This window comes from Mesoplodon densirostris, chromosome 7, assembly GCF_025265405.1.
Source record: "Mesoplodon densirostris isolate mMesDen1 chromosome 7, mMesDen1 primary haplotype, whole genome shotgun sequence".
In the NCBI taxonomy this organism is placed as follows: domain Eukaryota; kingdom Metazoa; phylum Chordata; class Mammalia; order Artiodactyla; family Ziphiidae; genus Mesoplodon; species Mesoplodon densirostris.
In genome coordinates, this window is record NC_082667.1 from 14,962,472 (window position 1) to 14,978,766 (window position 16,295).

Here is a 16,295-nt window from a genome sequence, read left to right on the forward strand (position 1 = left end):
CTATCATCCTTTAAGGCCCAACTCAGTGCTGCTTCCTCCAGGAAGCCTTCCTTGATCACCCAGCTGGAGGAGTCCTCTCTGTCTTATACCACTGTAGCATTCATAGGCCACTGGTTAATATCATGCCTTGAACTCTAATTATCCACAATGGGACCCATCTCTCCTTCTAAACTTTAACCACCTTGAGGGTAGGATATAGGATGGATTTCATCCTCAAACCCTCTGCAGGGCTTCACACAGGGACTGGCATACAGTATACCTAATAACAATAATAGCTAATATTTATATGCCAGGCACTGTTCTAGTTCCTTCCATGCAGTACCTGATTTAAGTTTCAGAAGATCAGGTCGGTACTATTAGTACTGCCATTGAATGGTTAAGGAAACTGAGGCACAGAGAAGTTAAGTAGCTTACCCAGTTTATTCAGTTAGCAAGTGGCTGAGCCAGGATTTGAACCCAAGCTCTGAATGCAGAGCTTGTGCTCTTAAGCACACACAACAACACTGGACGCTGAAGGAATAATGACCGATTTCCTGCTGTCCCATCCCAGCACCTAGTACAGGGCCAGATACAAAATATGGGCCCCCATTCCAGGCACTGGGTCCTCACCTGGGGCCCCAGGTTTGCTCATCCCTGGCCATCCCTCTCCTGATGCCCAGAAAGACATAGCCCTGAGAAGAGGCCTGGGGTCTTTTGCCTTTACCCAAAGAAAACAGCCTTTCAGCTCCAGAGAGGTCCAACATGTAGGCAAATAAAATCCCTATGATTAGGGGTCAACAAAGGGACGAAGATGGGACATTTCTCCAAGGGCAGTCCAATGCTGAGGACCGTCCTTTCGGGCAGTGACAGCAACAATCAGAATAAAAATAGCAGCAACAACTACTGTTTATGGGGGGCTTGCCGTGTGCCATGCCCTGTGCTAGGATCTCTGCAAGAGTTGTCTAACTGAGCTCTTGTAAGAACCCTGTGTGCTACAGTCATCCTTACGTAATGGATGAGGAAAATAAGCTCAGAGAGGTTAAGGCACCTGTCCAAGCTCACACAGATGACAAGTGGTGAGAGCCAGGATTTGCTCCCAGGTCTGGGCAGGGCTAAAACCGACCACTAATGGTCACCCCACCCCACCTCAGGTATGGCTTGGCTCCCCAGTGCTTGTCGAGGTATCTGCCATCTGACCTGTGGACTTGCTGTCTGGTCAGGTGGGGTCTGGGAATAGACACCAGGTCTCAGGAGAATTTCTGTTCAGAATCTGCCCGGAGTGGAATGGATTTAGAGTCTACAGCTCAACTTTTCCCCAAGCTCATGCAACTTTGAGAGCCCAGGATATTAAGAGCTGGGTCGATTTCTTTAGCTGGGTAGTGAGTACCCAGGTATCCATTTTATTACACTTTGTAATTCATATACATGCATTATATATATTCTCTTATATGCACGATACATTTCATAATAGAAAAGGCCACCATAATTAGGAGATTGGGATTAACATATAAACACTACTGTATATAAAACAGATAACTAACAAGGACATACTGTATAGCACAGGGAACTCTACTCAATATTCTGTAATAACCTATATGGGAAAAGAATCTGAAAAAGAATGTAGGTATATATATATATATATATATATATATATATATATATAACTGATTCACTTTGTTGTACACCTGAAATTAGCACAACATTGTAAATCAACTTTACTCCAATAAAAATTAAAAAAAAATAAAGGCCATCATGATAGAGTGAAAGGTAGATGTAGGATTTAGGTTAAGATTCACTACTTGATAAATAAAATCCACCTAAAAAAAGAAAAGTACCATCAAAGCTGGAAGTGTGGAAGTATCCTTTCTCCCATTACCCATCCATCCACTCGTTCATCCATCCATCACTTCTTCTCACTCCTTCCTTCTATCTATTCAATAAGTAAACATTTCCTGAGCACCCAGTCACTATAGCTATACCTAGTGAATAGATAAAAACAATTGCCTGACACTCCCTGCCCTCAAAGAACTCTCAGTCTAGTTCAGCAATGAGGAAACCAAGGCCCAGAAAGGGGAAGTGATTTGCCCAAGGTCACACAGAGAGTTAGGGAGATGAGGTGAGGAGAGGTGAGAACATTCTAGGCAGCAGGGAACACATGGGAAAAGGCTCGGGCCTGTCTGCCTCCCCAGCAAGTCCCCTCAGTTGCTGCTTTCAAACTGCCTCCTGGCTCTCCGTGAGGGCCTGAAGAGCCTGCCTTACTCCACTGCTGCTTTCATTTTTGTTATTCTTTTGGAAAGAGAAGAGGGGGACAGCTGCTGCTGTCCAGCTGTTCTGTCAGACCACACAGCCCAGCCCAGATGTGTCAGGCTCTCTGTGATGGGTGAAATGGCTCCTGGGCCAAGGGCCAAGGAAGCTGCAGTGAGGGTTCTGTCCCGGGAGAGTTGGGAGAAGAGGCACCTTCAGCCCGGCAGCAGAGAAGCCCAATATTCCTCCAGCTGTCAAGTTGGCCTCGCTCATGATGTGGTACGTCTAGGTCATAAGGATCAGGATTTTGATATTCCAAGGAAATCACCCTTGATCTATTTTCTCTGTTGGTCAGAGTTCTGGGCTGTATATCTTGCCCCTCCCAGCTTCCCCAGAACCAGACATCCTCATGCCTACCTTCTGCCCAGTCTTGCTCCCCAGTTCTACCATTTACTCTGCCTGCTGAAGCGGGTTACTTCGTGTTCCAGCCAGAGCAATGCTTATGGCCTTGACTTAACTCCACCCAAATCTTCTTCCTCCATCCTGCCCCCTGGAGTGCTGAGACTTCCAGAAGAACAGCCTGTTCTCCAGCATCTGGAGCTGGTTTCTTGAGGAAGGTTCAAGAGCAAGCCAGGTCCCACAGAGGGATGCTCTGAGAGGGCCTTGGTACCAGGACTTGCAGGAGGCACATCGTATGGGGAAGGGAAGACACAAAGCGGGGCTGGCCTTCATCCTCTCCTCTCCTGGCACAATGGCCAGGCCAGACATAAACAGACCCTCCTGGGGAGTCCTGGGAACTGCAGAGGGCAAAGGTCCAAGTTCCCAGGTGGGCTGGGGAGTGGCATCCTAGAGTGAGGATGAGGAGAGGGCAGGGGATGGGATGTGTGGTCTCTCCTCTGACAGGCCAGGCAACGTGCTGGCTCTGCCCTTAAAGCTCTAGGCATCCATGGTGCCCTAAGGATGGGAGTGAGTGAGCGTGAAGACGGAGCCCCTCTGATATCTGAGATCCCAAACGTTCCTGCCCTGGAGGGCAAAGTCCAAACCAGATCAAGATGGGGAGAGAAGGTGGTGATTTCTCCTCCTTGACTCCATGGGACCCTGTCCCGAGAACAGCATTTAGATGTCCCCTCCTCTGTGTCAGTTTTCTCATCTGCGCAGGGGCCAATGATGCTTATATTAACAGGCTCAGTAAAAGGGACACGACCCCAGTCCTTCCTTGCTGAAATGCCTTCCAATAACTCCTTTGCCTATAAGGATGGGGATATTGGAGAGGGAGGGTGAGGAGGTCACCTCCTCTGAGAACCTTCCATGACCTCCAGCCCGGCTGGAGGCTCCTCTTTGGGCTCCCGTCATGCTCTGCTCCATCATGGTGCCCCGTGGTGCTGCTCTGTCTGCTTCCCTCTCTGTCTCTCTCATCTGGCTGTGAGTGGCTGGAGGTCATTCTGCACAGTGACCAGCACTGGCACTCCTTTAGCTCCCAGTTGTTAAAGGACGGATGTATGTATTGAAAAATAACCAAGCGAATTCCCGGCTGGTCCAGGGAAGCCGGAGGGACCTCACAGCAGATGGGGGCACAGGCAGCATTTTTGTGGGATCCAGTTCGCATCACCCTCAGGGCTGGCTGGGCCAGAACCTGAGAATCCAGGGCCCCTTCTGGAATTATCAGTACACTTCTTGAACACTCAGGCCTGTCTTTTTAAAAACAGTCTCCCCTTCCCTTATAGGGACTGCCTATAAGGGAGTCTGAAGTCATTTTCTCTACAAATACAGTAAACCCTTGAAATAGAGCAAAGTACACTACAATGTGACCAAAACTGGGCTTCTGTCCTATGCCTGGGACCCATCTCAAATAAAGGTGGGAAAAGCTCTTATCTTTGTGGGGCTGGTAAAGAAGTGACTGCCTCGTGCTCCTCTGGAACTTCCTCAGTTTGGTTTGCTGCATGTGCTAAGGTTTCACAATCTTTACTTTTGTGCTTTTTGTGATAGTACAGACCAACTGAAAAATACCACTTTTCATTGATCCTACAATAACATAACTCCACATTTTGTATGATTGAAAATTTTGGACTCAGCTTATTGTTTTATGGTTGAGTTTTACTATACTAAGCGCCTATTTTGTGCCACGGTACTGTGCTAGGTTTATGGCAATGAACACAACTGACATGGTCTCTGTTCTTAGGGAACTTGCTTTCTCACAGAGGAAGTGGACAATAAGCTGATAAAATAACAGCAAATTGAGATAGGAGCTATGAAGAAGTCAAAGGACTGAAACAGGGACTTCCCTGGTGGTCCAGTGGTTAAGGCTCCTTGCTTCCACTGCAGAGGGCATAGGGTTTGATCCCTGGTCAGGGAACTGAGATCCCACATGCTGTGTGGCATGGCCAGAACAACAACAGCTACAACAACAACGGACTGAAACAAAACAATAAGGGGTCCCACTTGAGGTGGTTGGGGAGGTTTCTCTAATGAGGCTTCCTTTGAACTGAGTAAGATGAGATGGAGCGAACTGGAAAGCATTCTAGATGTCAGGAATAGCATGTGCAAAGGCCCCGCGGCAGGACTAGAAAAGACTTAATTTTAAGCTGGGTGAGTGTGGATCCAGGAGTCCCAGCGAACTGAACAAGGGGAAACTGGGGAAGGTGGAAGCCCTAGAGCCAACTGGTGCTCAAGGGTGAAGCCTAAGCCACAAGTTCAAATCTGCTGTGCATCTGTCAGCTGTAGACTATCCTACACCAGGGGTTGTGGGGGTCTGTGCCAAGGGTAGGGATGACTCGAGGCAATGATAACTCATTGGAAACCTTCCTAAATTTCAGAGACAGTGTGGGCCGCAGGCCCCTGATGGCTGGGAGTAGAGCGCATCCTTTTTCCTCTTCCTTAAAAAATGTGGGGCCTGGCCTGAGGGTTAGGGAAAAGGGATTCATCCAGCAACGGTTGGTTGAAGCCTCCTCTGTGCCAAGCACTGTACTGGGCACTGGGGATACAGCAGTGAACAAGACAGTTAAATGCCTGCCCTCAAGGAGCTCACATCCTAGTGGGGGGAGCAAAAACAAAATAAAAAGCTGCCCAAAACAAACTTAGTGTTTTAGAGGAGAAGGAGGTGTCTGGGGCGATCTCCCTTCCTGAAGGGGAGCCCTGAGATTTGGGTTCCTCCATTAGTTTTTCTCTATTAGTTCTTTTGTAGTGGATTCTACTTGGAGACCAGAGTGCCTTGGCCTTTGGGTCCTCTTTCCTGTTAGTGAGAATTTAAAGAGAAACACAGGCACATGCGCTCGCACCCCTCCCCTTTTAAGGACTGTTAAAGGCCCACACACAGACATAGGAACACCCAAATGCACATACTTCTCTAATCTCCCTAAATCCCCCAAAGGCTGGGGTGGTGGAAATAGTAATGGTAGTGGTTCTCTGCTTCCCCACTCAGCTCAGGAGAAGCCAGTCTGGGGGCCTGGGGAGAGTGATCAGGTTTAGCCCTCACCACCCCCGTTCCCCTGGGCTGGTCCCCGGTCCTGGTCATTCCCACACCTGGCCTTCCCAGCTGCTGGGAGGTGAATGAGTGTGCTGGGCAAACATCCTTGCAGCTTCCTGCTGTGCCCCTCTGAGACAACAGAACTCCTCTTCCTCCTTCTCCTCCTCCCCACCCCCTCCCAGCTGGGGCTTCTCTGGGATCCAAAGCCATTTCCCTCTAGAGAAACCAGAGTCATCCTTTCCCCTGAGCCAGAGGACGGACCTAGTGTCTCTCTCTGGAGACATGACCTGTTCTCCCTCTGGTCCTTTATCCCAGTTCTCTGAGCACCAGGCCCTCTCTCATACCTGCCCAGGGGCTGAGGGGTCACAGGGTCCAAGGGAAGACAGCTCTAGGGAGGCCACATCAGGAACTGTGGGAGAGTGGGGAGGGGCTGGGAAGAGAAGCCCCCTCATCTGGCGGGACGGGCAGCTCCTTCTGAGGGATGTCTCTGAGAATCACATAGACAAGATTGCAAGAGGATGAAGGTATCCTCACAGAAGGAAAAATACAGCACCCCTGGCCACCTCTAAGCACACATGGCGTAGGCAAAGTATGCAACTCATTTTCCTGTCTCTGTCCAAGAGATTGCATATTTCTTACACAGTTGTGTTCAGGGTAAGCATCCTTTTTGATTTTTGCCTTTTGTACAGAGGAACAGAGCACACACGGTTTCCACCGTGACTTTATGGCCTTATCTGGATGTTTAAGAAGGAGAGTGAATAACCTACCCTCCGTCTTCCAGACTGAGAAGCACACAAACTTCACCCCTTTCCATCTTTAACCCTGGAAACACTTTCCTGTCCTCACGCAGGATGAAGAGGGAGTTGGGGATGGGGTTGATATGGGGTCCCAGCTGGGAGGGACCTTAGACATCTAAACGATGGAGGCACCAGAGAAGGAAGGTGACCTGCTCAGGGTCACAGAGCAACTCCTACCAGAGTATTCTTTACCACTACCCCATCTAGTCTCCAGAGCATGTTAACTATGGAAACTTACCTGGCAGGCATCGTCCTGCATTAATCTTTAATTAATTTTCTCACTAAATCTCTATAATAACACTATGGGGAAGCTTCTGTATCTCCTTTTTTCAGATGAGGAATCCAAGGCCCACAGGAATAAAAGTCACTTGTTTCAACTGCCCAGCTGGCTGGTGGCAGAAGCACAGCTAGAACCAAATTTCCCGATTCCCAGCCCAGGAGTTTTCTTTCCTCTTAGACATTCTTTCCTCTCCCCCTGCCTCACCTGGCCTTGCTTAGGCCTGAGATAAGGAGCTTTCCCAGCAGGGCTTTCCCTCCCCAGGCCCAGTACTGGATACCACTGTCTGATCATGATCATGCCTCCTTTCCTGTGCTGGACCAAGGCCCAGATGAGCAGCTGGGGATGCAAGGCTGAATGGAGCCGCAGGAAGAGGCTGTAGGCGGCAGAGTTCATTCAGAAGAAAGTCCATCTCAAAGCTGCTGAGGGCTGAGGGAACCTCACAGGGGGGCTCTACCCATAAAGGTACACGCTGCAGCAAACTCTCTCCCTCTGACCAGTACCTGTTACCAACTCCAGGAGGGGCGTATGGAACCCCAGATCCCTGCTTCTTCATTCCTAGGATCTGTGCCAGACCATCCTTAGAAAGAAAGATCCAACCTCTTCCCATTTTATAGACACAGAAACAGGACCAGGGAGGAAAGCTGGTTGCATGGCCCAGGCTCACAGGAGAGGCAGAAGCAGAGGGACGACTAGAGCCCAGGTCTCCCCACTGCTGGTTCAAGCCCTCTCCTCTCTTCCCCGCGGCTTGTCTGCAGAAGTGTGCTCCCTCTGACTGGAACCAGGGGCCTTCCTAGAGAGCAGGGTGACCTGGATCTACTGCCTAATGGAGGACCGGGAGACCTCTCACCCCATGCCTCCCTGACTCAGGTTCCTGTCCCTGGACTTGTTCCCCACCAGCAGCCTGGAACAGTTTAGGTGGAAGTCCAAGATGCCCAGTCCTTTAAGTCTCAGTGCGCTTGGCTCTTGTCGGCCAGGTTTATCTTAGTCCCAGGAGTTAGAGGCCAGCAAATAGAGACCCTTGAGATGATCACTGGATGTGTTGTGTGTGTGTTTGTGTGTGTGTGTGCGCGGGGGGAGGGGAGGAGAGGGAGAGACTGGCAGGTCACTGCATGGGGTGGGGGAATCCCCCCAGATGCCCCAAGCAGCCCACATTTCAACCCGGCAGGCCCTTCTGAACCCAAAGATTTTCTCCCATTACCGAGCCCATCCCCCCGCCCCCCAGGGCCTTAGGGCTGAGCCTGAGAGAGGGAGGGAGGGAAGAAGAAAGAAGCCACGTTTCCTTAGGGAGGGAGGGGAAGAGAAAGAGAAGGACAAGCCCGGAGACAAGAGACAGTCACGAAGCCACAGGGAGAGAGAGACAGTCAGGGAGACATAAGGGACAGAGAAACAGACCTAGAGAAAGACCTCCCTCCTTCTGAGCGATCACCCCGTGCTGCCCTGACCAGTTGAAGGTCAGGTCCCTCCCTGGGGGATCTCTGGCCTGACTTACTGGGGAGGCCACGGCAGCACCCCTATATTTCCAGGTCTGGCTCAAAACCCGGGTCTGGCTCTGGCCCCCCAAGGGGCGTCTGGTCTCTGGCCCTCGAACACTCCCCTGTGCGCCCCCCAGCGGAGAACCAGACGCAGAGCCACCGAGGTCTTAAAGGGGGCGCAGGAAAGGGCGCCGCCAATTTGCGCCCAGTCTGGTCCCGGAACCCCAGGGTGGGTGGAGGACGATTAGAAGACTTGGTGGGGAGGGAAGAACTGTGTTTCTTGTGGTCGTATCAGTGGATCCGGTGGCCCCGACGCCTCGACGTTCCCTTCCCCTAGAAGGCCGAGGCCAATGTATCCATGGACGGAGCCTCCAGGAGGACCGTGCACGGGCGCAAGCTCAGAGGCTCCAGGTTCGGGGTCTAGGGAGGTGTCGAGGGATCTAGTCACCAAATCTCAGAGCTCTAAGCACGTGTCTCTCAAGGGGACCCTGCACCGAGCCCCCTCCCCCACTTCTGCCCAGTGCTGTGTAGTCCAGGCCTTCAGGGGGCCCCAGGTGCACCGCGAAGAGGAGTAAGGAGTGGTGGAAGGAAAACACAGACCCTTCATCTTACCGCATTGTTGAGGAAATCGGACTCGTTCAGATCCCCCAAGTCCAGGAAGCTGGATCCGGGGAACAGCCTGTCGGCCGGGAAGGGCTCCAAGACGGCGTCCATCGCGGCAGGCTCCGGAGACCCCCTTCGGCTGGGCTTCCCTCACTCCAGGGCGGCGGCGCGCCCGGCCCAGAGCTCCGGCCCGAGCGCTGGCAAGCGGGCGGGGGGCAGGTCCCGGGCAAAGCCCCGGGGGAGGGGCGGGCAGAGGCTGCGCGGCCCCGGGTAGGGGGCGCGGGGGGCGCGGAGGCCTTAGGGCAGCGGCGCAGAGCTGGCTGGGCTCAGGGGCCCCGGGCGCACCGCGGGCATTTAGCCGACTCCTCCTCCTCCCGCTCCTCCGGGGGCACAGCTGGCTTCCATGGGGAGCCCGGGAGTGGGGCTGAGGGCTTGAGGAGCCCCCCGGACTGGGTGGGAGCCGGGGGCGGGGGAGCTGAGCGCTCCCCCGAGACTGGGTGACTGCCGGGCGCTCCGCTCTCTCTGCGTCTCCCTCTGCACGGCTTCTGTCACTTTTCCTCTCTGTGAAACCGGGAACCCCTTGGCTGGTTAGCCCAGCTGGCCGAGGCGCCACTCCTCCACATCAATATTCACGATAATTTCATATTAATGAGAAGGAGGGGCCTGAGGAATCGTCCCTCCTCTTTTAAAGAGACAGCTGCGAGCTAGTCTTGCCAATCTCTTTTCTCTGAAAAGATAGGGGCTTGAAGCAAAATTGTCCTAGAGCCAATAACTGTGTTCCTTGAACCTCAGCCTCTTAAGGCTTTGCCAACCACACTCCCGTAAGTTCATGAGGCAGCTGAGTCATTTCTGTTCTTCCAGGCTTATGCTAGGGCCTGAACCAAATCCAAAGTCGGGGAATTCCATCTCTTGGGCCCCTCAACAAATCTCCTTTCAATGGGGAGATTTTCAGGTCTCCTCCTCCAAGAAGCCTTCCCTGACCCCCAGGCTGAAGCAGTTACCATCACTATACACCCACAGGGCATGGTGTGCTTACCTCCATGTGGTGAGTCTAATACAGTATTGTCATTGTTTGCTCATGTGTCTATAAACCCACTGGACTCTGAGATCCCTCAGGGCGAGGACTGTATCCAGCTTTCCTGTGCGTGAAAGTGCTGGGGGGGACAGCAGAGATGAGGTAAGGACCCCTCTTCTCATCAATCATCGAGTACCCCTAGTGTTTCTGAAGACCAAGAAGTTGGAGAACAGTAGTCATGGACTCTGCGTGAGCCAAGATGTAGGTTGGCTGCATGCTCCATGGTCATAGGACACTCCCAGGCCCCCTGGATCCATTACCTAAGTGGCCTGCTACAGAGTACAGCTTAATCTCTTGAAAGGGCTGATAAACAATCACCAGGCACCTGAACAAATGGAAGTGGTCAGAAAGTCACTCCCTCAGAGGGCTGGGCACACTGTTGCTGCCCAGAAGTCATTAATAGGATTAAGTGTGTCCTCCCTGTCTGGAGCTTTTAATTAGCTCAGGAACCAAAAGCCTTTAAGAAGCAGAGATGTCATTGCAGTTAAGCCAGGGATGTCACCCAAATTGCTCTCTCAGTGCCAAGGTGGGGAAAGGGCACACAGCTAGGCTGAGATAGCAGCTGTTTGCCTGGGGCGGGTGGGCAGGCATGTAGCTTTCCCCCATCTCCTGATCCAGTTGACACAGTTCTGGAGAATGATGTTCTGACCCTCCACATTGTCATATGACTATTAGCTCCTGGGCCTCCCGGAGAGTTTGCTCTTGAGAAGCTGGGAATACAGCCCATGCTTGGGGACCAGTTCACCAGCAGTGTAACTCTGAGAAGTTAGACAGGGCCAAAAAGAAATCAGTTCACTCTCTAAACAGTGGCAGGTAGAATTAGGGTGCTGAGGCCATGGGTGTTTTCCCCAAGTGAGTCACATCTGGCCAACTGGGAACAGTCAGACACTGAGAATGTAGCTGATCCTTTGTGGGCGTGGGGGGTTGCCATCTCTGGCTGGCGGACAAGTCAGTCCATGGTGGGTGAGCTTGTGACTGCAGGTGTCTGGAGGCCTGGCTCCCGAGCTGGAGTCCCTGCAGGTCCCCAGAAGGAACAAAAGTGCCCCTCTGCCTGAGGTTGGCTGAAAATTGTGCCTGTGTTCCTCCCAGCCTGCTCTGTAATTAGAGACATAGGCACCACTTAAGTGATTGGGGAAGATTATATAGTTTTAGATAAATAAGATTAGAGTGTCCTCTCTTTCCTGATTGTTACCCAGGTGAACACCCCAGGAAACTGTTGAAAATAATCCTGGGGAGACACTCTGGTTCTGGCACCTCCTGTGGAGTCTGAGAGGCAGGAGGTCCCAAGAGAAATCCTGGGGGGAAGGGACGGGGAGAGGAGAGAAGAGGAATGGGCAGTGTGGAGCCTGGCACGTACAGTAAAGAGAAGGATGGCAGGAGGTTTGTTCACACATTCTACAAGTATTATTGAGCACCTGTGAACAGTCCCTAGACCAGGCCCTGGGGATACAGTCGTGTTTAAATACTTAAGTTCTAGAGTGAATGAGGAAAGAATGGGCAAAAAAAAAAAAAAAAAAAAAAAGTTACAAAGATAATTTCAAATAGTGATAGGACTATGAAGGAAATAAAATAATGTGATATGATTGAGTAGGTAAGGAAGCCCTCTCTAAAGAGGTGATGTGTGAGCTGAGAACTGGAGTCATTTATGGGGCAAAAATGGAGGGAAAAGCATTCCAGATAGAGGGAACAGCAAGTAGAGGAGAAAGCAAGAGAAAGACTGGGAGGAGCAGGCAGTGACATGGGAGAGAGAGGATGAATGTGAAACCCCAAGGCCCTATACACACTCGCTATGGTCTCACTGATTCTATTCAAGTAGTGAAAAGAATTGTGCCTGTTCAGGTTAGAGGGCCCACCTGAAGCCTTCTGTAGCAGTCATCCCTTCGGTATCTATATCTCTTAAAGACTTTCCAGCAGAGGAAAGTAGACAGCTCGCCGGGTCTGCGGTCTGGGTTCTGACCCAACAGGGAGGGTCTACTTCCTCCAGGCCAGTCCTGAGCTTGAGGCCCAGATGCCTCAGGCCCCTTCTCTACATCTGAAGGGGCAGGGGAAGGAGGCCCAGATTGGTGCTGCAAACACCCCGAAATACTCCAGGTCAAGAAAAGCTCACAGACCGTAGCCCCTCCGGTTGTGGACTCAGGAAAATCTGGTTGGTGCTCTCAGCAATGGCTCCAAGCTGTGAAGCATAATGCATAAAGATGCTCCAACCCACACAGTGACGCACAGGAGAGAAGGAACAGAGGTAAGCTTCCTGCCTGTCCCAGACACTGAAGGTCAGGTGGAGAGAGAGGCGCCTGACAGGTTGAGCTGTGAGCAGGGATGATGTGTGTGTGTGTGTGTGTGTGTGTGTGTGTAAGGGGAGAGGGCTTGGCTGGGGACTGCCACACTTCGACACGCCTAGAGAGTCACTGCCCTTCTCTGGGTCTCAGTTTTCACATTTATCAAATGGGGGAGGTGTTAATGACCCCTAGGGTCCTGTCTTCTCCAGGCAGGGAATAGGGGGAGGTGGGGTGAAGGGCCTGCCTCCTTAGGAGGCCTGGAGCTCCGATTTTCCAGGCTTCCATCCTGGAGCCTCTAGGAGGGTGCAAGCCTGGGTGTTTACATTTGGCAGGCAGGCTCTGGGTGGTGGTGAGAAGGTCGCCCAAAGTAAACCTGCCTTGTTTGCCTGGATTGTAAAGGAAAAAACGCTTTGGCACACTGTAACAGGAACTTCTGAGAAATGAAAACATATTCATCCTGGAGATTAGGCTGACTTCCGGGGCACAGAAGGGGGCCCTTTGTTCTCTTGTGGCTCCCTAAAATGGGCCTCATGGCTGCTCTCCCTGTACCCCCCACAGGGCTAGAAGTGGAGTCCCTGGGGTTGCACCCTGCCAAGAGGGCGGGGGTGGGCCTCAGACCCCAAGCTCTCACTCTTCTCCATCCCCTTGGCCTGTGGTTCCTTCCCCGCTCCCCCCCACCCCCGGAACCATAAAAATACCTGACATTTATTGAGAACTTGCTTTGTGCCAGGCACTAAATACTTGACTTACATTATCTCGTTTAACGCTTGGAACAAGCTTGTGAGATAAATATCATATTCACTGATTCTGAGATGCACATTTACACCTCTGAAATCAGAATGTGTCTTATAATCAGTAGTATGTTATACTTGAATGGACAGTGTTTTTTCCTTCTTAGTGTACAGTACAAAAAAATGGTGTATCGTACAATTGATGACATCTTAGGTTCGATGAAACATGATATTATTATCATCCCCGGTCTGCAGAGGAGAAAACCGAACCTCAGAGAGTTTATATGACTTACCACTCCTTTATTTTGCAGGAAACCAAGGCCTCGAGCCATAAGAGGCTTCCCTCAGGTCAGCCAGCTTCAATGAGACAGAGATAGGACTGAAATCCGGGCCTCCAGGCTCCTCACCCAGGGCCCTTTCCACTCACCCCAGATGAACTGGGTTTGCTCACTAGGGAGAGGCAGGCGCTGAGGGGAGGGCCTTCCAGGACCTTCCTCAGCAGCGAGTGAATCACCAGCCGCTCTGCCTTGGAGAAGGGCCTTAAAGACAGATTTTTTTCCCTCTCCAAATTCTCTGAAGACTGAAGTTCCTTAAGGACTAAGAAAACACTTGTTTCCCTTCCAGCTCCTTTTCCTGGTAATTATTTTAGCTTCTCTTTCCCTGAATTTCTGCTCTACTGTCCCATCTTTGGACTGGAGGCAGGCCCGCCCCTTGGCCCTCTGTCTGCCTGCTGCCTGGGGAACAGCTCCACCCGCTTCCTGCTTTGCTCTCAGCCCTGCTCTGATCTCACCCTTCTTTCTTCCACCTCGAATCACCTGCACCAACTCTGCTTCTGGATGCCTCTATAACCCAGGCTGCTGGCTCCAACCCCGAAGACATACACTCAGGCATACTATAGTCCTCCATCTCCCTCGCTCTCTGAGTCTAAAGTCAAGGGAGGAAAGTCAATAAGGCTAGTCTTTCCTCTCGCCTCAGGGAGCCCTCATGTTGTCGGGACACTCTCCTGCCAATCCTGCTTCACTTAGGGCTGCAGAGCTGGCACTGTGGGAAGGGCAGGGGCATGGAAAGTCAGAGGCTTGACTCTGCCTATGATCTACTGCACTGTAGATCTACCCCGATCCTACCCCGTAGCCTCGGTTTCCCCAACCTCCAAGGCTGGTGAGGCTGAACGGCCCGTCACCAGGAAGCGGAGAGGCAGCGTCAGGCGTTTAAATCAAAGGCTTTGCTAAAACGCAACCAGGCACGGTTCACTTCAGCGGGGACTGATCGCCACCCAGGTTAAGCCAGGGCCTCAGATTCTTCCCAGTCAAAGGAGGGTTTTGGATAGGATAGTGTCTGAAATTCCATCCTACCAGCTCTGAACCGCTATGATTCTGTCTCCCTCTGCCCAGAAAGCAAATATAGGCCTTGTGTGTGAGGAGCCCATGTGTTCTCTGGGCATCGATTTGGCCAGGAGCTGAGTGTGCTGCCCGTGGTGGTGTGACTGTGCACGCACATGCCGCTGGGTGGAGGATCCCGTGTCTGGAGGTGTGGACCTACATGTGGGGCTCCTGCCATCCGTGCACATGTACAAGCCTCTGGAGGAGAGAGTGCCGGTTCACACCGAAGAGCAGGCCCACCCCACTGTGCACATCCATGCCAGAGCGTGCGGCTGCAAATCTGGTTTCCATCTTCTTCCAATAGGCAGCTGGGCTGGGGGAGACTGAGTGGAATATTAATTGTGCTTTTGCACGTGGCTGAGCTCCATGAATCTGGTCGGAGGGAACAGCCTGAAGCTATGTGGGGAATGAGGGGGAAGCCACAGGAGCGGGGTGCCCTGGGGTTTACGGGCACACTTGGGAGAAGGCAGAGCCCTGAGACCCAAAAGAGTGGGTGGCAGTGGGAGGGAGAGGGCTTCTGAGACTAAGGATCTGGGGACAGCGGGGAAGATACTAGCTAGCTTTAGGGTGATTCGGATGTATGCCTGATCCAGAGCCTGGCACATAGTAGGTGTTCAATAAGTGTTTGCTGAATGATTAAATAGCTGACTGCTCGAGTGCATGAGAGATCTCACAGATACTCTTACCTGGGAGAAGATGGGGGACTGAGCAGGAGGAAGGAAGTGGGCACATTTGAAGCACCTACCATAGCAGGCCACTCTGAGGGTCACCGTCAGGCATTTGATTTTATTTCAAACACAGAAAGGCCTAGGAGATAGTATCACCCTTGCTGCACACACTCTCCCCTCCCCACTTGCCCTTTTTTGGAAGGTCCAGGTGAGAACTTTTTCTTTGACTTCAGGGCCCAGAAACGCTGGCTGCTTCTGAGAGGTGGGTCTATTTTTTTTTTTTTTTTTTTTTTTTTCTGCCTGTGCCGGGCAGCATGCAGGATCTTAGTTCCCCCACCAGGGATCGAACCTGTGCCCCCTGCAGTGGAAGCATTGAGCCTTAACCACTGGACCGCCAGGGAATTCCCAGAGGTGGATCTATTTTCAATCTAATGGACACTCTGGATTTTATAGCTCACTGCCTTTCCTTCTTTACTTGGGCTGTCAGGAAGCTCAGAGATGAGTTTGCTGGGGCCCACCTCTTGCAACAGGGTCTCATGGGGGTGCATTTCACAAACTAACTGCATCCCTGGCTTCATCTTAGCTTTTTAATTCATTTTATTTTATTTTTTGCTGTGTTGGGTCTTCGTTTCTGTGCAAGGGCTTTCTCCAGTTGTGGCAAGCGGGGGCCACTCTTCATCGCGGTGCGCAGGCCTCTCACTATCGCGGCCTCTCTTGTTACGGAGCACAGGCTCCAGACGTGCAGGCTCAGTAGTTGTGGCTCACGGGCCTAGTTGCTCCGCGGCTTGTGGGATCCTCCCAGACCAGGGCTCGAACCCGTGTCCCCTGCATTAGCAGGCAGATTCTCAACCACTGCGCCACCAGGGAAGCCCTCATCTTAGCTTTTTAACCCCCCTTCTCCATATCCTTTTTCCTCTATTAATAGCCATTTAATTCCATTGTCTGTAGGGTTTCTCAAGAAACTTTAATATACCCTGAAGTGAGACAGGTATAAATACAAAAATATTTTTACTTTTATAGGTGAAGAAGGTGAGGGGACTTCCCTGGTGGTCCAGTGCCTCAGACTCCACGCTCCCAATGCAGGGGGCCCAGGTTCCATCCTCAGTCAGGGAACTAGATCCCTCATGCCGCAGCTAAGACCTGGCACAGCCAAATAAATAAATAAATAAACATTTTAAAAAATCAAAAAACAATTAACCATAAAAAGAAAGAAGGTGAGGCTCAGAGAGGTTATGTTATTTGTCCAAGGTCACATAGGTAATAAGCAAGAGAGTTGGGAATTTGAGCTTGGATCAGTTTGATAATATTTTCACTGTGCCAGACTCTAG

The 16,295-nt window shown here is 51.6% G+C and overlaps 1 protein-coding gene across 2 annotated transcripts in view; it reads right to left on the reverse strand.

Annotated features, from left to right (window-relative positions):
* The window catches only part of CREB3L1 (cAMP responsive element binding protein 3 like 1), a 35,301-nt gene extending 25,853 nt beyond the window's left edge, over positions 1-9,448 (reverse strand). The window contains exon 1 of one of the 2 annotated variants that reach the window (XM_060103775.1): positions 8,848-9,448. In XM_060103775.1, coding sequence (XP_059959758.1) covers positions 8,848-8,949 — 102 coding nt within the window. In that variant the 5' untranslated portion in view covers positions 8,950-9,448. The remainder of the gene's footprint in view (positions 1-8,847) is intronic. The other variant, XM_060103776.1, reaches the window with a different exon arrangement.
* Positions 9,449-16,295: the final 6,847 nt, after the last annotated feature.